Source organism: Lutra lutra, chromosome 11 (genome assembly GCF_902655055.1).
Source record: "Lutra lutra chromosome 11, mLutLut1.2, whole genome shotgun sequence".
Taxonomy (NCBI): domain Eukaryota; kingdom Metazoa; phylum Chordata; class Mammalia; order Carnivora; family Mustelidae; genus Lutra; species Lutra lutra.
This window is the reverse complement of record NC_062288.1, coordinates 82,082,675-82,104,248: the sequence shown is the minus strand read 5'-3', so window position 1 is coordinate 82,104,248 and position 21,574 is coordinate 82,082,675. Positions and strand designations below refer to the sequence as shown.

The 21,574-nt window shown below is 35.2% G+C and overlaps 1 protein-coding gene across 8 annotated transcripts in view; it reads left to right on the top strand.

Moving 5' to 3' along the window:
• Window positions 1-15,041, top strand: part of POT1 (protection of telomeres 1) — a 78,244-nt gene extending 63,203 nt beyond the window's left edge. For all 8 annotated transcript variants that reach the window (XM_047694295.1, XM_047694291.1, XM_047694292.1 and 5 more), the window contains 6 exons: window positions 2,434-2,639; window positions 4,153-4,288; window positions 7,339-7,427; window positions 9,680-9,771; window positions 11,677-11,782; window positions 13,897-15,041. In XM_047694295.1, coding sequence (XP_047550251.1) covers window positions 2,434-2,639; window positions 4,153-4,288; window positions 7,339-7,427; window positions 9,680-9,771; window positions 11,677-11,782; window positions 13,897-14,009 — 742 coding nt within the window. In that variant the 3' untranslated portion in view covers window positions 14,010-15,041. The remainder of the gene's footprint in view (window positions 1-2,433; window positions 2,640-4,152; window positions 4,289-7,338; window positions 7,428-9,679; window positions 9,772-11,676; window positions 11,783-13,896) is intronic.
• The last annotated feature ends 6,533 nt before the right edge of the window (window positions 15,042-21,574 follow it).

Sequence of the window (21,574 nt, the reverse complement as noted above, 5' to 3'; positions counted from 1 at the left end):
GTTCTGATACATGCAAACAAATAATAAACTATAAAAATATTTGGGGAGGGGCATCTGGGTGGCTCAGTCAATTAAGCATCTGCCTTCGGCTCAGGTCATGATCTCAGGGTCTTGGGATCCAGTCTCATGTCAGGCTCCGCCCAGTGGAGTCTGCTTCTCCCTCTGACTCTCCTTTGAGGGCGCGCACTCTCTCTCAAATCTTGAGAAAAATATATATATTTGGGGAGACTCTTTTTTCACAAAACTTCTTAAAAATAAACCTTTAAAGCCTCTGCCTCCAGCTCAGGTCATGATCCCAGCGTCCTGGGATCATGCCCCGAGTTGTGCTCTCTGCTCAGCAGGGAGCCTGCTTCCTCCTCTCTCTGCCTGCCTCTCTGCCTACTTGTGATCTCTCTCTGTCAAATAAAAAAATAAAATCTTTAAAAAAAAAGTAAACCTTTAAGAGATTATGCTGAGTGAAATAAGTCAAGCAGAGAGAGTCAATTATCATATGGTTTCACTTATTTGTGGAGCATAACAAATAGCATGGAGGACAAGGGGAGATGGAGAGGAGAAGGGAGTTGAGGGAAATTGGAAGGGGAGGTGAACCATGAGAGACTATGGACTCTGAAAAACGATCTGAGAATTTTGAAGGGGTGGGGGGTGGGAGGTTGGGGGCACCAGGTGGTGGGTATTGTAGAGGGCACGGATTGCATGGAGCACTGGGTGTGGTGCAAAAATAATGAATACTGTTATGCTGAAAAAATAAAAAATTAATTAAAAAAAAAAGAATTAACCAAATGACAAAAAAAAAAGAAAAAAAAAGTAAACCTTTAATAACTAAAATTTTTAAAAGAATTCTGGGGTTTTTTTTAAATTCTTTTTAATTCTTTTTTTTCTTTAATTCTTTAATTCTTTTTAAAAGAATTTTTTTTTTTTAAGATTTTATTTATTCATTTGAGAAGGAGAAACAGAGAGAGTGCACACAGGGTCAGAGGGAGAGGGAGAAGTAGACTCCCTGCTGAGCTGGGAGCCTGACCTGGGGCTTGATCCCTGGAGTGGTGCTTACGACCTGAGGCTAAGGCAGATACTTAATCTGAGCCACCCAAGCACTCTTAGATGAAATATCTAAGTAAGTTATAGAGAAAGCCTTGTTGGCAATATTTCTATCTTAAATATAGCAAATATAATTTAAATTTTTGTTAATCATTGAGAATTCCCAGTGCATCAGACTTTATTCCAAACATCATTTATTATATATAAATAAATTTATGAGACAATAAAATGAATATTTACTTATTAGCTCAAGACATAATCTGAAATTATTTTTAAGCTTTTTCTTTTTTATACAATTTGACTGTCTTCCCTCTAAATATATAATGTGTAAATAAAGTACATTTCCATTTTAAAGCACATATTTGTGTGTGTATGTTATTTGTATGTACACATCTGTGTGTACACTAATATATATGTATATTTTTCCCTTCAAAATCTGAGTGTGGTACTATTTGTAGAAATTTTTTTTAATTATTTATTTGTCAGAGAGAGAGAGAGAGAGCGCACGCACAGGCACGAAGAGGCAGAGGGAAAAGCAGGCTCCTTGCTTGGCGGGGATGTGGAACTTGATCCCAGCATGCTGGGATCATGACCCAAGCCAAAGGCAGCCACTTAACCTACTGAGCCACCCAGATGCCCCATGTTTGTAGAGATTTTTGATCATCAAACCTTAAATAAAATGGGGATCATCTGCTGCCCATTTGAGCTTAAAATGATAGTTGGAATTAAAATATAAATACAGATTTTAGGTACTTGCTGAAATATTACTAAATTAGAGTTTGTCAAATTCTCTAAAGTCATATAGCTTTGCCAAACAAAATCATCCTCTCTGAGCATTTTTTTAAACAAATAAAACCATCTCAAAGGTTAAGAGGTATTACCTAAAGTTACACAGCTGGTTGGGGACAGAATCAGGATGAGGATAAAACCCTTTTGATTCCAGATCATGCCATTTCTATTGTATACATACTTTACCATGTGACTTTTTGAAACTATTATTCTAAGTTAAAATTAGGTCCCTTATGAAAGGGGAATTACTTAGGTGATAAATGGATATTTAATGGGCAGCTGTCTTTTTATCCCCCAAAGATAATTTTAATGTTCTTTACAAGAGGAGAATGAATTGGTGCTAGAAATAGTTGTAAGATCCTTGTTATCACAAAATCAGATAAGGAAATTGCTGGCAGTTAATGTAATTATGATATGGATCTACTCAGTGACATTTTTGGTTGAATAAGAGTCAGTCATTTAATCTGCAAAGTAAATTATCTCTGTATTTTAAAATAAGTAGCTGGCCCATCAGCATATGAACAATTTTTTTAAATTGGATAGTTTGTTAAATTTGAATTTCTAAGCTTATACCAATCATTTTGTATTATTTCGTTGTGATGATTTTAGGCAAGAAGTTCCACATGAGGGTGATTTGGATACAATTTTACAAGAGGGTGCAAGTAAAATCCCAGATATCAAACTACAAAATACATCATTATATGATTCGAAAATGTGGACCACTACAGATCAAGGAGGACGAAAAGTCGCGGTTCATTTTGTAAAAAATAACGGTATTCTTCCACTTTCAAATGACTGTCTGATTTTGATAGAAGGTAAAGTATTTAAGTAACTGTTTTACTAGAATTCAGCTTTTGCTTATGTGATTAATGATTGTTAAATACACGTTAGGGGCAACTTAGGACATATAAAGTCAAAATGTTATTTTAAATCCCATAAAATGGAATATATTATATATAATAGGTAGATTTAAATATATACATACACACATATAGAAATTAATCTGAATGACATTTTGGAGTTACGCATTGAACTCAGGTGTTTGTATTTGTCCATCTTAGATGTTGGATATAATCTTAATCAGATTCAAGCTCATTGTGGAGCTGAGTATCAAGAGGCTGCTTGTTATATACAGTTGCTGCTGTTTTTGCCTCTGGATGTCACTGTTGTTCCATTAAAGTAGAATGACTAAAGTCATCTATTGATACACAAGTCAAGGAAGGGGCCCTTGAAACAAGTAAAAATAACTTGTTTTAAGACATATGTTTTAAAAGAATGAAACTCTTACTTATTTTTGCATTTCCTTTCCACTTTTGTCTAATTTTAATCTGATGTTTATCTCATATATACCAAATATTTTTTTCTATGCCAAATTTAAAATTTCTTTATTTTCCTTGAGACTTTTATTCCTTGAGAACATTCCATAATAAAAGGAGAACATTATCTTTAATTTGCAGAGAAATCTTTAGTTCAGTTTTATAAATGAACTGACCTTTATTACAGTAGATTATGATCATTTCTATTACAGACATTTTTTATTTATAAAAGTAATATGTAATTGTTTAAGTCTGTATGTATGTATGAATACAGATGAATATTACCATTGGTATTATTTTCATGAACATCTTTTATTTTAACACATTTATGGTGTACCAGAAATGATTTTCATTTCTATATATTTATTTATTTATTTAATTTATATATATTTAATCATCACAATAATCCTATTCAGTTGTTACTATTATAAGCTGTTTTTTATACATGAGAAAGCTGAAGCATAGGGAAATTGTAGGTCTTTCCCAGTACAGGTAGTAAGTGGAACTGAATTGGTTTCTATTTCTTTGACACAGTAACTCTACAGTGAAGTTTATCTTCCCTCTGGATGAAGTGTAATTAGAGGGGCACAAGGAATTAAGTTTAATATTTAATAGTGTTTAGTATATAGACATTATTAGTATATAGCAAATTTAATGAGAACCCTGTTATACTTTGGCTCTCAGTTTTATTTTCTTTTGAATACTTAACCAAAGTGTTCAGGCATAAAAGAGCAATTTGTATAAAAATTTAGGAAAATGGTTAAAATTTCACAAGCCTTGTATTTTGCTCAAGTCTTAGCATTTTTGTGCAGCAGTTTCTTAAATCAAGGCAGGATACTAAGTTTACAAATTATTATATTTTACAATAAATGTATAAATGTATTAATCATCTAAATTCATGCCTTCATTGTCTTTTTCTTTCAGTCCCCTTAGTCTTTTTTACTGTACCTTATGTGTTACTTAATAGACACTCAATTTTGCCCAGAAGGATTTATTTATTCTTTGTTAATAGGAGGTACACTCGGTGAAATCTACAAACTCGCAAACAAGTTTCATAGTGTAATTCCTGTGAGATCTGGCCAGGAAGACTTGGAAGTCCTTGATCTTTCAGCACCATTCCTTATACAAGGAAAAGTACATCACTACGGGTATGCTTTCAAATCTGGGAGTTTTGAGAAGACTGCATAGCAATAATTTTTATTATTTTATCCTAGTAGTTGCTATATATATATATTCAGTGGATACTTTGAATATATATATACATATATATATATGTACAATTTATATGTACTAGATTTTTCTGGTATATATTTATTCTTTTGATAGCATATGCATCAATGACCTCCAGTGCACTAAGTATAAAGCTACCCCAAAGGCTAACACTCATTTGTTTTCTTTCACAAAGATTTAGATAATGGTACAGAGAAAGGTTCATAACTATATCCTCATAAAAGTTAAGTGATTGAATTCCAAAATTTCTGTGCCAGGAAGTTACAGTTTAGTTACCACTGAGGAGGTAGAAGATAATCAGAATATATTAGGAGCTAGAAAAAGTCATGTGTTTCAAGAAATTTGTAGTCTCTCTTGAACCTGTTTAACTTCATGGTTTCTTTTGTTTTATAAATTTTTAAAATATTAATATGATTATATTTCTCAAAATGCTTGTGAAACCTTAAAGGATTTCCTTACTTAGGCTTTAGTTACTTTACTCAGTTTTCTGGACCCAATTCTTTTTAAACAACTTTAAACTAATGCTTCAGTTTCTTTAACAGTTATCCATCTCCTATGGTTTTTTATTTCTCGAATCTATTAATGAATTTTTTTTAGAAAAGTCTTCATCTCTTATGTAAATTTAAATTTAGTGACATAAAATTGTTTATAGTACTTTTGATGATTTTTAAGTCTCCACTTTGTTCCTGAATCCACTAAATATTACTTGCACCTTTTTTTTTATGTTTTTTGCCAAAGCAACTAAATTTGTTCTGACGTGCTCTATTTTTATATTATTTTTCATATCTTTATTTTTTGCATTTTTGGGGGTTTCCTTGGCTTTTTCTTTTTTTATCTTTATTTACAGCATTTATTTACTTTAAGTTTCTTTGTTTTTTCTTTTTCAAATGTTTTTAATTGAATGCTTATCTCAATTATTAATTTTTAGTATTTTTAAAATATTTACATTTAAGCCCATATTTCCCCCGAGAAAATGGCCATAGCTTGAAACCAAGATCTTTTTTTTTAAAAGATTTTATTTATTTATTTGACAGACAGAGATCACAAGTAGGCAGAGAGGCAGGCAGAGAGAAAGGAGGAAGCAGTCTCCCCACTGATGAACAGCCCGATGTAGGGCTCGATTCCAGGACCCTGGGATCATGACCTGAGCCGGAGGCAGAGGCTTTAACCCACTGAGCCACCCAGGTGCCCCTTGAAACCAAGATTTGATATGTAGTGGTGTTTGTTCTTTTTTTTTTTTTTTGGTCTCTTCTAAATGTTTCCTAATTCTCATTATGATTTTTCTTAGGCCCATGAATTATTTAGCCGTGTATTTTAAAGTTTTCACACACGCATTTTAGGTACTATTTTTTTTTTGCATTTTAGTTAGATTACTTTTTAACCAAATAGGTTGCTGTATTTCATAATGATTCTTTGAGATTCATTTAGCTTTGCTTTATCCCAGAATATGTTTACATTTTGTATATATTGCCTATATTTAAAAAAGAAGATATGTTCTTTAATAGTTGTGTTTAATGTTTAATAGTGTTTAGTTACACCCATTAGTCAAGCTTGTTAATCATATTCGAAACTTCTTTTTCCTTTGTAACTTTGTCTATTTAATCACTTCTTCAAGAGTGTGCTTAATGTCCTCTGTAGTGGAACATTTGTGATCTTTTATTCTGTCAGTATTTGCTTTGTATATTTTGAGGCTCTTTTGCTGGTTTGCTTTCATGTTTCTTTGTTGTTATATTTTAGAAAGTCTCAAATAAATAAGACTAGATTTTAGTTTTTTAATAGATGAATTTTAAATATGTTAATTACTGATATATTTGGGTTTTATTTCTACATTTTATGTTGTTCTCCACTTACACTATACTCTTTCTCCTTTTTTTTTTTATTATTAAGCTTATTTTTCCCTCTAGTCTTCTATTGTTAGGTTTTTTCTTTTTTTTTTAAGATTTTTTTATTTACCCTGTAGTCTTCTATTGGATTCATTTATAAACATGTTCTTGATTTTCCCCTTTTTCTGCTTTTACTGCTTTCAATGTAATGAATTCTGTACTTAATATTTACTTGTTACCCTTACATTTTAATTTATACACTTAATTTTTAGCTTGCATGCTTGCTTTATCAATGTCTAGACTTAATATCACAGCCTATTTTTGAGGAAATAATATGTTTTCATTCTATTGCCTTTCTCTGTTAAAGAAGAAATATATATTTGATGGGTGGAGAAGAAGAATATTTAATATAGGGACCCTCTGTTCTTCTCCAGATTAGAAATGAAAAGGAGTCTGCATGAACCTTTTGGACATTGATTTTTATATTTGTATTCAAGTATATTTTCTTATCAATATCTCCTAATCTTATGATGATATATAGTAAAAAGTAATTACTTGTACTTATTTGTATGTAAGTAAAGCAAAATACCTATACTAAATAATGTGCATTTTTAGTATATTGTAGTTTCAGATTAATTTCTATTACAAAAGATAAGTATAGTATTAGGCATTATAAACTATGAACCTCTGAATATGCATTCACTGAATATATTATCCAAAGTCTTATTAGTACTGACTTCCTTAGAATAATTTTCTCCTATTGGTTATATTTACTTAAGACCTTAGCTGTTATCACAGAGCCATCGAATGAGAGTCCTGAGAGATTGTCCCTTTCAACTTTTTCGTTTTGCCAACAAAATCAGCCAAATTAACAATCTGAATCTGGACTCTCTCTCTTATTCTCAACTTAGTTACTTATTCTGAACCATACTATCTTTTTGATTGCTTCTATTGTGAAAAGCTTATTTTTTTACAATTCTGCTTGTAATATGTGCATTACACTATGAAAGGTGCAACACTGTTGTTTAATAATTAACTTTAAACTGTGCATGTTTGAACAGCGAAGATAAGTTATAATTAAATGAGTTATAATAATTATTTTTAAATGCCTATGGGTTTTTTTTTTTTTCTGTCATTAATTTCAGATGTAAACAATGTTCTACTTTGAGACCAATACAAAATCTAAATTCCCTGGTTGATAAAACACTGTGGATTCCTTCTTCTGTGGCAGAAGGTTAGCAAATTTCTGTGTCCTGCAACTGTAACTGTCTTCACATAAGGTGACCTCACTGATTCTATTTCAGTTGTCGATCAAGTGAAACCAGAGCAAAGACTGAGCTAAAGTTTAACTGTACTTAAGCAAAACCTTTCACGGTGATTATAATAAGACTATAAAGTGAAGTTTAAAATATATGAAAACTTGCTTCCAGGCTTCTGCCAATATCTTTAATCATTACTGTATTTAATGTTCAGTAATTTGTTATAGTATTAATTATTAATCACAAATACAGATTCTGAAAAATCCCTCCAGTTCACAGTATTTTTGGATTAAAAACAGATTTAGAGATGGCTCTTACAGCTCTTTACCCAATACACATCTTTATCTGGAGCAAGAAACTTCTTCACCCAGCTTGGCTTAAAACTCTTTCAGTGACAGGGGACTCATTACATTGCAAGACAGCATACCTCTTAATTTTTAAGTAGTTCTTAGTAAAGCAGAACCACCTACTTCTAATTTTAGCACAGACCACAGCATGGACTTAGTGTACATGCCTTCTATAAGATCAGCAGGCTTTGTGCATTTGAAGATACCTGTCAAACCTTCACTGACTTTATTTCTCCAGCTAGGCACCCTCACTTCGCTTGGAATTTTCCCACATTCCCTACTATTTTGTTTCTCCTCCTTAGTAAACATTTCACTTTACCAATGTTCTTAAGTTTGGCATTAAAAGCTGCAAATAGCGCTACAAATGTTGGCTAGTGCAGAATATAAAGAAAACCTTTATTTTTCTAAAATTGGACACTTTGCTTCTACTAGCCTGAAAATTTTATTGTATTGATATTTATTTATATACTTGGTTTTGTTTTGTTTTGTTTTGTTTTTGTTTTTGTTTTGTTTTTTCCTATTAGATACTGCTATCTCATATTTTGTTTGTGGTCCAGTGAAATTCCAGGCTCCCTGCTTTCCAGCATGGTCTCCTCATCCCATTCTTTTTTTTTTTTTTTTTTTTTTTTTTTAAAGATTTTATTTATTTATTTGACAGAGAGAGAGATCACAAGTAGACAGAGAGGCAGGCAGAGAGAGAGAGAGAGAGGGAAGCAGGTTCCCTGCTGAGCAGAGAGCCCGATGCGGGACTCGATCCCAGGATCCTGAGATCATGACCTGAGCCGAAGGCAGCGGCTTAACCCACTGAGCCACCCAGGCGCCCTCCTCATCCCATTCTTAATGCAAGTCTTTGTGTGGTCCTTGAGGGTAGATTTTATGTTCATTCTTCTTGGTTTTAGCTGTTTTTTTTTTTTTTTTAAGATTTTATTTATTTATTTGACAGAGCGATCACAAGTAGGCAGAGAGGCAGGCAGAGAGAGAGGAGGAAGCAGGCTCCCTGCTGAGCAGAGAGCCAGATGTGGGGCTCAATCCCAGGACTCTGGGATCATGACCTGAGCCGAAGGCAGAGGCTTTAACCCACTGAGCCACCCAGGCACCCTTGGTTTTAGCTCAGTTTTAACCTGTGGAGACCTTTAGAATCCTATAAATCGGTTCCTCTGTATTAATAATTTTAGTCATGTCTGTATGCCCTAATTCATTTCTCTGTACCCTGATTCATTCTTCTTACTTGCCCCTTAATTAATCCTTTTACATATGGATTCCACAAATGGAAGACAGTATTTCATTTTATAAACATATTAAATGTCTTTCATTTCCAAATACAGAGTACCATTTTAACCTATGAATTTTCGTATCATTTAGTATCTCTTTAATTTCTTCTTCCTCTTATTACCAAATCATGAAATCCCATCTTCTAACATTTTTATCCATTCTACCAGATGATATCTTAAAAAATAAGTGATCCCTATGTTTATAATACAAAGGGGAGAGATATATTATAAAACCATAAATATTGAATTGCATGCAGTTTTTTTTAGAACATTCTGGTATTTTGTCGTTCATGAGGCTATCATGCAATGAATTATAGTTCGTAAATCAGTTTTGATGTTTTCTATCAAATTATCAACTCATTTTAAAGATACTTTATATTAATATTTCATCAATGCTTATGGGTCATTGTCCCTATATAGATACAGTGTAATGTCTAAAATGAATCTGCTAAATGAGTTTAATATATTGTTATTGGAGAACAAAAGGCATAAATATAAGTTATTTATTTTAGTAAACAAAACTAACATAACATCATAAAGCAATTTTCACTTTACTTTGATTATAAGGATTAGAAGATTCATATGGTTTGATCTTCTTTCCCTTACTAGTACTGGGTATTGTACCCCTTCAACATGTGTTTGTAATGACATTTACTCTTGATGATGGAACAGGAGTATTGGAAGCTTATCTCATGGATTCTGTAAGTAACAGAGGTAGTATAGATATTTCTAAGTAAAATATTTTTAAATTTTGATGTATTTATTCATTCCCACTTTATTACTGAGAGGATTTAAAGCAACTTAATAAAATGCAAGCACATAAATCTTGAAGTGTCTGTATATCTATCCTGTTTTGGTTTAACTTTGTAAATTTAATATCTATGTAATGAAAAATTGAAGAATAGGATTTGAGGAGAGACTCTTCAGAAGTTTTATTCCAGGAGTCAAAGGCAGAGGTATTGACCACACCTTCTGTCTAGCAGCATTTCACTAGGTTTTTGAAGTCTCCACATTTCTCTATTAGGTGGAACTAAATTACTTTGGAAGGTCAGTGGTTATATTATGTGAAACTAGGGAGCTATCCATAAACCTCCCTCATTTCTAACAATACTTCCAAGTTTGGGGGTTCTCAGGACCACCCTTAAGTTTTGATAATCCACTGGAAAGATTCCCATTAACTTCCTGTAAGTTATTATTGCTATTATGATTTATTACAACTAAAGGATACAAATTAAAAGCATCCAAGGGAAGAGGTACATAGGGCAGAGTCCGGTTGTCCTCTTCCCATGGAGTAGCAGGCAGTGTTACCAACCCAATAATGATTTATAACAGTACACATGTGTTAGTATTGAGAGCCAGGGAAGCCTCACTGAGCCTTAGTGTCTAGAGTTTTTATTGGTGCTCTGTCATGTAGTCATGGTTCACAGCCCATATGGCTGATCTTAGTTTTCAGCCCCTCTGAAGATCAAGCTAATATCATATGCCCCAAGCTCCCCACCCTAAATCTCTAGTGTGACATACAAGGACATTCCTAACAGGCATATTTTAAGGGCTTAGAGATTATTTCCAGAAGCCAAGGGCAGAAACTAGATTTCTGTTAGTGGTAAGGTCGAATTTTTTTACTGCACACATTCTGAAACAATCTGAAGTAAAGTTGAGAGATTTTTTTTCCCTCCTGCTTAACAATTCATTTGTGCATTTATTGAATAAATATTTAATGAGCACCTGCTCTGTGCCTAGGTACTGTTGTATATGATGGGGTTATAGCAGTGAACAAAGCAAACAAAATCCCTTCTTTCTTTTAAGAAAGTATAGTATAATATGTTAGAGAAAAGAAAAGTTAAATAAATATACAACATATGTTATACTCTTTTAAACTTAAGACATTTTTTCCTGTATACAAAGAGAATGAGAGACCTCACGTTTTTCTAAATACCATTATTATTATCATTAATTCAAAGTAATTGGATTTTTTTCTTTTTTTTTTTTCAAGACTTTATTTATTTGACAGAGAGAGAGAAATCACAAGTAGGCAGAGAGGCAGGCAGAGAGAGGGGGGGGAGGAAGCAGGCTCCCTGCGGGTCAGAGAGCCCGACTCGGGGCTCGATCCCAGGACCCTGCTGGGATCATGACCTGAGCCGAAGGCAGAGGCTTTAACCCACTGAGCCACCCAGGCGCCCCAGTAATTGGATTTTTTATATGTATATCTTACTGCTGTTTTTAAAGTAGTAAATCAGATTTTAAGAGATCAGACTAGAATTCTGTTACTTCTACAATCTTTATAGAATAAAATAGTCTAGATCATTTTCATTAGAATATATTGAAATACTTTCATGTTAATTATGACTTCAAAAAAAGATTAACTTCCAGGGCGCCTCGGTGGCTTAGTCAGTTGAACATCTGCCTTTGATTCAAATCATGATCCCAGGGTTCTGGGATCGAGCCACTTCGGTTCCCTGCTCAGTGGTAGTCTGCTTTTCCCCTTCCCTCTCCCCTGCCCCCAGTAGTTGCACGCTCTTGCTCTCTGTCAAATAAATAAATAAAATCTTTTTAAAAAAGAAACATTAATTTCCTTTTTTCCTTCTATAATTTTTTTTTTTTTTAAGGACAAATTCTTCCAGATCCCGGCATCAGAAATCCTAATCAATGATGACCTTCAGCAGAGTATGGATATGATCATGGATATGTTTTGTCCTTCAGGAATAAAAATTGGTAGGCAATAATATTTTTAACAATCTCATCATTCTTTTTCTTGAAACAGTACTTAACACATGTGTCTAATCTGTAGACTTAGAGGATGAAAACTTTGAAGTCTGATTCTAAGTAAATTATTGTTTGATCTGCTTTTTGATGAAAACAGTGGCATGGAGAAAAGAGTTTAAGAATCATAGTTCGGGGGCGCCTGGGTGGCTCAGTGGGTTAAGCCGCTGCCTTCGGCTCAGGTCATGATCCCAGGGTCCTGGGATCGAGCCCCGCATCGGGCTCTCTGCTCAGCGGGGAGCTTGCTTCCCTTCCTCTCTCTCTCTGCCTGCCTCTCTGCCTACTTGTGATCTCTGTCTGTCAAATAAAATAAATAAAATCTTTAAAAAAAAAAAAAAAGAATCATAGTTCGTCCTCTGCCTTCAGCTCAGGTCATGATCTCAGGGCCCTGGGATCGAGCCCCACATCGGGGTTTCTGCTCAGCCGGGAGCCTGCTTCCTCCTCTCTCTCTGCCTGCCTCTCTGCCTACTTGTGATCTCTGTCTGTCAAATAAATAAATAAAATCTTAAAAAAAAAAAAAAGAATCATAGTTTCTGAAGTGAAAAAATTTTTTAATTTTTTGAAATAATAAAAAAGGAGGGAGGCCATTTTGATACTGTGTTTATGCAAACATATTTTTTTTGAATTATACCAACAGAGATGAAATTTTCTCAATCATTTTCTATAACAGACTTCATTTAGCCAGTTTAATTCATTCATGAATTTCTGTTCAGTATTAACCAGTTTCAGATTTTATGCATTTTATTTTACTAATTGTTCTTTTATCAGCTTTAGTTCTCTGGATGATATTTGTCCATCAACCAGATCTTCAGGTCAAATCATGTGAATTACAGTTACTGACACTGGCTTCTTTTTGTGGCCATTATTTCTGTTTACATTGAAATTTGAAGACCTCAATCATAGTAAGATGGTTTGACTCTTCTAACAACTTTTCATCAGTAACAAATTTTGCCAGCTGCAGGTTTAGATGCTGTCGGTTTAACTTTTTAAAATTATTTCTAATCAGACTTTATTTTCTCCTGGTCAGTCTTTACATCTTATAACAATTCTGAAAAAACAGCTGTAACAAGGTTTAACTTACATACTTCTATTTGATATCACTTTAATTTTGCTTTTAATTCTTTTGGATAGATTTCTGGAAATAAAACTCTGATTAAAAAGCACAGGTTTGGGGTGCCTGGGTGGCTCAGTTGTTACATATCTGCCTTCAGCTCAGGTCATGATCCCGGGATCCTGGGATTGAGCCCCACATCAGGGTCCTGTTCATTAGGGAGCCTGCTTTTCCCTCTCCAGCGCTCCGTGCCTGTGTTTCCTCTCTCACTATCTCTCTAATAAATACATAAAGTATTTAAAAAACAAAAACAAAAAAACCCCACAGGTTTTGTAGGCTTTTGATTCACGCTGCCGGATTGCTTTTCAAGAATATTTTACGTATTTATAGTACCACCAGCAGTGGAGAAGAAGCCTGTCTTACTTGACTCTTGCCAATATTGACTATATTAAGTGTCTTTCAAGCTTGAACTTGAAGAAGCATTAAGAAACTTTTCTAGAAGTTTTAAATAGATTTATTGTAGCCATGACCAAAGCTTGGAAACAGCATCTACAGCTGCCAGCATTGTCTGGACACAGTGCCTGGTACCTGATGGGAGTCGCAGCTAGACAGGTGTATAAAAGCCTGAGCTGATGTGAACCTCAGGTTCAGTTTCTTTGCAGTCAACCAAGAAAAAAAAAGGAAAAGAAAAAAGAAAAAAAACCTGGGGTGGTCAGCAGCAGGAAGAAAAGTTGGGAATGAGGTGGCTGCTACCTTTGCTATCAAACATTTGGAAAACTCCACATTTAATTGTTGTTTTCTGTTGGGAAAAAAATCAAATTAGGATTGTTACAGAACAGTAACAAGAACCCAGTGTGTATCTGGAAGAGTAGATAATACTAAATTTGGTAAGTGTATTTATTTTTCAAGCTAAGTTAAATGTTAATTTTTCTAGCTAAGCATTATGGTTAGGTATATATTTCAGAGATACTTGCTTAGTTTTAATGATTAAGTAATCTTTTTTTCTCATTTGTAGATGCATATCCATGGTTGGAATGTTTCATCAAGTCATATAATGTCACAAGTGGAATGGAGCAGCAAATTTGCTATCAGATTTTTGACACCACAGTTGCAGAAGATGTAATCTAATATTGTCATTCAGCTTAGCATGTGTAAAATACTGTAATTTTAGAAAACATTATTTTCTGTGAGATTGTTACAAAACACGTAAAAGGTTTAACTATAGTTTATCTTCCATTTTAACCACAATGTAAGTTCTTTTCACAAATAGTATTGTGTTATCTTAATGCCTTCTTGTGAAGAAGTTAAAAATGTTCCTTTTGCTCAAATTTCCAGTATGGTCGCTGTAAGGGGCATAAAGGAGAAAGGGGAATAAAGAAGGACTATCTTCATTTATGCCTTGCAGCCCTTTCAGAGAAACTATTCTGATACCCTACACAAGAAGTCAGTTTCCCTGTTGGTTTTTCCATGTGTCAGCCACTGATTGGTCTGCCCGCCACCATCCATGTTTGACCTTTCCTTGCCCTGATTTTTATATCAGTAGTGTTAGTGATTTAATATAGGTGTGGAGTTAGAAAATGTCCTTACGTTAACTCATTCAGCTTTTACCGAGTGGGAGGTATGTAGTGGCTGGCAGTTTGGTTTTGTACAAAGGGATCTGCTTAAACAAGTAGTCTTGTTTAGAAGTGCTCTTCTGAGTGAGTTAGAAGGTACTCACAGGAGTGGTTTAAGTATATGTGGCAGAATTGCTGTCTTTCGGTGCTGTTGACCAATTTAGGATAAATCCATTTTTTAAGACCTAAATTATGTGCTTTTGATTGCTTGTTTTTCTACGTGATATTAGAACTTATTGCATTCCACCTTGATCTAATAAAGCAGTCAGATTTATTACAATGTCACTGACTTACTTATATTACCCTTTTTTAATAGCATTATGTAATATATATCTGTATTTCAGATTGAACATGGCATGAGATATTAACTCAGTACAGTAGTCTGCTTTTTATCTGACAATGTGAAGTTTAAAATCATGACTATTCAGGTTTATACAAATACTTCTGTATATTTGTATATATGTATAGACTTATGTATATTATTTGGTAAAGATTAAGACATACAGATCTGCCTAGTCCAGTATAAATGAAGAATAAATTAATGCACGTTTCATGTGTTTTCTTTATTTGCCCTGTGTTGAGTTGAAGTGTGATTGAAGGTAAGGAATTAGAGCAGGAATGTCAATACAGCAGATATTTAAAACTGTCTATATAATAGGTACTGTGCAAAGCATTTAACATATATTTGAGTTTCACAGCAACCCATTTCCTGATAAAACAGAGGCTTGATTGATGAGCTGACTTCGCCAAGTTCACAGAGTTACTAAATGCTAGTCAGTTCTCGCATTCAGGTGATCTGTGTTCAGAGGCTGCACTGCTAACCAATCCAGGATTCTGGGGCAAAAGCTAGCATGGGGTTTTCTGCACATGAGTCCTCCCTTAAGTATTTGAAGTAACATTGGAAACAGATTTATGAGAGGAGTCTGTGTTATGTTTTCTTACACTATCAAAAGGCTTTTAATATTTTATTTGCAAAAAAGGCAAATATCTGATTTCCTCTGCTCATAATAACCCCAGATTCTAGTTCCTGAGTACATTAGCCCATCCCCAGACCTAAGTACCCATCTCCCATCACTGAGTTACGAGCTTGTCGGAGATGGTAGAAAAAGAGGCTGATGCTGCTGTTTTGGGGATATAAACTCTTAGTTCAAAACATCTTCAGGGAGGGCACCTGGGTGGCTCAGCGGGTTAAGCCGCTGCCTTCGGCTCAGGTCATGATCTCAGGGTCCTGGGATCGAGTCCCGCATCGGGCTCTCTGCTCGGCGGGGAGCCTGCTTCCCTCTCTCTCTCTGCCTGCCTCTCTGTCTACTTGTGATCTCTGTCTGTCAAATAAATAAATAAAATCTTTAAAAAAAAAAAAATCTTCAGGGAAAAGTTTAGGAACCTTGTAAATGAAGAGCTAGATTTCAATATCAATGGTACATGGGGGAAACAAAGGCTAGAGGGCCATTTTTTCTTCAGGAAGCACTCAGTCTAGAAGAGGAGGGGTCCGAAGTTACAGCAGGTCACAGAGCTGTCTCCAATTGATAAAACTGCTCACATGAATCTTTACAGTGATAGGTCATTTCTCTCTCTTTTTTTTTTAATAAACCCTCACATTGTCCTCATTTGTTTTGTTTTTTAACTTTTCAGCTTTGAACAAGAAGAGTTCTGTCAATACCTAGTTTTTATCCAGTGATGATGTATGCATCTTACCTTAATCAGGAGCCCAGAAAGCCAGGAGAATTCTGTTTCCGGAGCAACAAGTAGATGGGCATTGGTTGCTCCCTCACTTGAGCCATGTCCCCTTTACTGTCCATGTGAATACTGGTAGCCTTCCTGTCAGACATAAAATTACATAAGTTTAACAGTGTAGTTTGTGTACAGCCTTTTGCTCAATTTCCAGTCTCTGCAGCATCCATTAGATACTACTGGATTGTCTTGTTAGCCCCTTTACTCTTCTGTATGAGGAAGAGAAGGCGTAGCTTAGAAAATCTGAGGCAGTCTGCTACACAATGAAAAATGCACTGTTCACGCGCTCTTTCTGTCTTTACCCTCCATTACACTGCTTTATTTGAGGGAACTACACCAGCCGAGATGCAGTGCATCATCCCCCCACCACCACCCCCTTTTTTTTTTACCCCCCTGATCATGTTGCACATTGGGAGTTGTTTCTGAATGAACAGAGAGGCTGGTGTGAATGGAATAGAAGAAGCCGAATACACCTCTCTACCTGAGAAAGCAGTCCCCACGCAGTAGGGTTAGGATTAGGGTTTGAGCCCGTGTAGATCCTGTGCTGTAGCGACTTACAGGTCACAGGGATGGGCCAGAATCTAACTGGCTGTGCTCTTCTGTTTCCCAAATCAAATCAAAGCATGAGTTTGTAACAACTTGTCACTCTCAATCCAGCCAATTCTCTAATACACTTTCAGGAAGCTTTTGTTGGTATCTGGGGAAATAGCTAGTTTCTTCTGATTATTTTCAGTGTTTTGAATTTTGACCATATATTTGACCGTTTTGTTTTTATCCAGAATTTTTTTAAAATAAAAGTAATATGTATTTGTAAGAATTGAAACAATATCAAGTATATGAAGCTGAACTAATTCTTACTCTTTACTAGTACCCCAGAGGAAACCACTTTTAACAGTTTGGTGTGTAATTTTCCAGGTTCTTTTCCCTAAGCATGGGTAAATATGTGCATATATACTTTTAAAAAATAGCATCGTGCTATAAATGTATTTCTGCAACTTGCTTTTGTCACTTTATAAAGTAGCCTTTATTCTTTATGTCCATATACATGGAAGGAGAAACTTGTTTGTAATTACTCAGCATAAGTGACTTTTTAGGGAATTCTCTGATTATTTAACTTTCTATTTTTGTCATGGTTTTTGGTCTGTTTAAGTATTCTGTTTCTTACTGTAACAGTTTTAGAATTTTGTATTTTATAAGAATGTATTTGTTACCTATTTTGTTGACTTTATTGCCTTATAGATTGCCTTATATTAATAATCATAATAATACAGTTATTCATAAGAATTCATAATATTTCATAATAATAATAATAATATTACTTTAGTCTGTGTTTTGTCTGGTGTTATTTTCCCTTTAAATAAATCTGAAACCCCTGGGACCTGATTTCACTGTATCTAGTGTAGGTTCTTAAGGTGATGAGAATCTTGAAGGCCTATCCAACTTCTAGTACAGATCAGGATTCTGCCATGACACAGTTGTCTTGAAATACTCTTTCATGCTTCAAAGGACTCATTAGGGGGCGGGGAGGAATTTATAGTAATGTAAGAAAGAATGCCTCCTGTAATGCTTTTCATTACAAAAAAGGTTCTGAGGGCCATGATGAGTCACCCCAAAGTTCTAAAACATCATTAGAGGGGAAATAAAGATATCTCTTCCTGTGCTTGCCCTACAGGATCTCTGGATGGCGTCAAAGCCTCCTTCCCACTCCAGGAAAAAGGCCTAGTCAGCTACTAAAATCTGGGCCTAGTGATCCTTCTCCTCTTCCCTCTGGTACTTGGAAATAGTATCAGAACTCACTAAACAGGAAGTCTGCAGTCTGCTCAGGTATGTGAGATCACATCTTCGTTTGGCAGCCAGGGAATGAATCAGTAGCACCATGTATTATTTTTCTCTGCAGTATTGCGATTTAAGCTGTTAGAAATTTGAGATCACTTAGGGTTTGAAAGTGATGGTCATCTTACTTGGAGATAAATGTCCTTCCATTCAGGACTGCAAATGATGGGTTGAGAAGTGTTAGGTATCAATTACAGGGATAAGGATAATGCATTAATGTGTACGGGAGCACTCCCTCAGATGTGCCAGCTGGTGAAACATGGATAGTTCAGAGATGACTCTGCTATTTTAGACTGTAGCAACATCTTAATAAATGTCTGTTTTTTCCCCCTTGAAATCTAGGCCATAGAGGCACATTGGTATAGCATGCACACGTGTGTGCATGTGTGTGCACGTGCTTGCTTTTGTTCTCTGCTTGAGTTCACTTTGCAGGGTACTATATTAGAATTTACCTGACGGCCTAGTCCACAGCTAGCAAAGAAAGACCTCTTCAACTTGTATGAAAACTTTTTTTTATTTCATCTGTTGACAGTAGTCTGAAGATTTGGAGCATGTGTTCATTGAAAACCTTCTTATCATCTATTAATATAGTCCATCAAATATTGCTACAGTTTCTAAACAAGTACCTTTTTATATACGACCCTGAATCTCTGGTATATACTTTTTTTTTCCCCTATACTTTCAGAATGATTTTTTTCCCTTCTTTGAAATAGGAACTCGCAGATAAACTCCAGTTTATTTTTACATATGTCTATTCCTCAGCAGATTTTTGTCCTCCATTGGAGGGCAGAGTCCTAGAATTTAAAATCTTGTACCAGATTAGCTATCTTTTAAATGACTTTCTGTCTCAAGCTTCCATAACAGTAAATAGGGAAGACAACACATTTTAAAATCAAAAGTGTTAACTTGGGAGTCACATGAAAATGCCTGCAGTGGATAGGCATAGTTGTGGTTTTATTTGATTGGATAGGAAGTCCTGTGTGTTTATTCCCATTAGATTAGGTTCAGGAGCACAATTAAATTTTAGAATCATTGACAAATATTTCTGCTTAATGATCAAAGCTTGAATGGAGATTAAGAAAAAGAATACAGAGTACAAAATAGATATATATGTTAAAGTCAGCTCATAGATTTACATTCATTTGTTATTCATACGGTGTCTGTATCCATAAAGAATTTCATATGGTTTACAATAAAATGACAGACCTAGGACACAACCTTTTGAAATAGGGCAAGAAGGCAAGAGCCAAATAGGGGAGTGACTATTAAAACAATTCATTATTCTGAACCTAAGGGATGCTGTAGGCTTTGAACAAAACTTATTACACATGCAAATGCAACAAGTTATATTGCTCTTATTAACAAAGTTTTTATATTATTAGTAGATACAAACCTTTTATTTATCTTAACATTAAGAATAATAAGGTGGATTTTTAGATTAGGTACCCTAAACAACAGAATATTTTATGTAACTAATAGTAGTTTAAAAATGTAGAAATTTGATCCATAATGGTAGGATGTAAACTCTGAAGATGGGAGATCTAGAGCAGGGGAATTTTCTATGGACTCTCCACCTTTTGGCTCTTAGTTGAAGCACTTTCTTGTTTTGTTTTTATTGTTAATGATGGATGTTAAATGTTTCCAATACCTCCACATACTCGAGAATTATTAGAGCCATTTATTACTATGGGAACAATTTGTTTTTCTGGTATTAAAAAATCAATTCCCTTTTGATATAAATATCACTGAGAAAATTAGCTCTTCTTACCTTTTCCTATTGTAGTTACTGGTAATGAAATAACTGTCTTGTTTTCAGTGTTTCAAGTCAGGAAGAATACGGGTTCTAATGAATCACAGTCGTTTGGAAGATATGTACTCCTGTATTTTGCCTTCAGTGATCCATGGAAGTTATAAATAAAACAGGCTTCATACTGGTGGCCAACTGGGAATTTTCTGGGAGAGTATTTTATCTATACCAGATTTACTAAGTTCTAAATGCCCAAACATTAGATCTAGTCATCCTTGATCCCTCTCTTCATTCATGGCCCATAGCCAATCCATTTGAAAAATCATTATGGTGCATTCATTAAAATATATCCAGAATTTGACTACTTCTTACCACTTCTCTACCAGCAAGCTGGCCATCCTACCAAATTCTCTTACCTGGACTACAGCCATAGCTCCCCAGTTGGTCTTCCTGCTCCTATAGTTTCCCCACACAATATATCCTCTATACAGTAGCTAGGCTAATCCATTAAAAACATAAGGCAGATAATGTCATTTTCCAGTGTTTTCTAATGTTGCACAGAGTTGAGATTACCATGGCCCTCAGCACTCAATGTGATCCATTTCTTAAAGATTTATTTATTTATTTAATAGAGAGAGAGAGGGATCACAAGTAGGCAGAGAGGCAGGCAGAGAGAGAGGAGGAAGCAGACTCCCCACCGAGCAGAGAGCCCAATGCAGAGCTCCATTCTCGACCCTGGGATCATGACCTGAGCTGAAGGCAGAGGCCCAACCCACTGAGCCATCCAGGTGCCCCTGTGATCCATTTCCTTACTACCTCTCCAACACCTTATACTATCACTTTTCTCCTCTCTCTACTCTTGTCCAAACACTGCTCTCCTTGTTTTTTCAATGTACCAGGCAAACTCTCCCTTCACAGACTTTGTACTTTTCTGTTGTTAATTCAGTCTGGACATTGTTGAACTCTTCCAGGATCCATGGTTCACTCTCTCACATCCTTTGACCTTATCAGAAAGCCTACCCCTGACTGACTTTTCTCCATTGCACTTACCCATGTGACATATATTTGTTTGCTCATACTGTTCCCCTTCCCCAGCAGCATATGAACCCTTTGGAGAGGGAGTTAGGTTTATTCCCTGCTATTTACCCAGTGCCTACACATTCCTTTTTTATAATAGATGCTCAGGAAATATTTCTAGAATAAATAAAATGATCATGTCATATTTGAGAGCCCAGACTCAAAATCAGAATACTAGAATGTATTAGCATGTAAAGTGATTTTGGAGCAGTGGTTACTATGGACCCAGAAATTTGCATTTAAAAATAAAATGTAGGGGGGCACCTGGGTGGCTCAGTGGGTTAAAGCCTCTGCCTTTGGCTCAGGTCATGATCTCGGGTTCTGGGATCGAGCCCCGTGCAGGGAGCCTGCTTCCCTTCTTCTCTCTCTGCCTGCCTCTCTGTGTACTCGTGATCTCTGTCCGTCAAATTTTAAAGTAAAATCTTTAAAAATAAAATAAAACATAGGTAGTTTTGATGGAGACTGAACAAAGATTTTATGGGGCTGAGGTTTAATAATTTGCATTTATAACAATCTCCCCAGGTGATTCTGTGGCAGGTAAAAGATTTAGTAACATTATTCTAGAAGTTAGAGGATGGGGTCTGTATCTGCTTGCTTCAGACATATTACCCGAATGATCCTGTAAGCATTTGAGTTGAAGCACCTCAATGTTGCATCTGGACCAGTCAGTGATTCTTAACCCTGGCTTCATA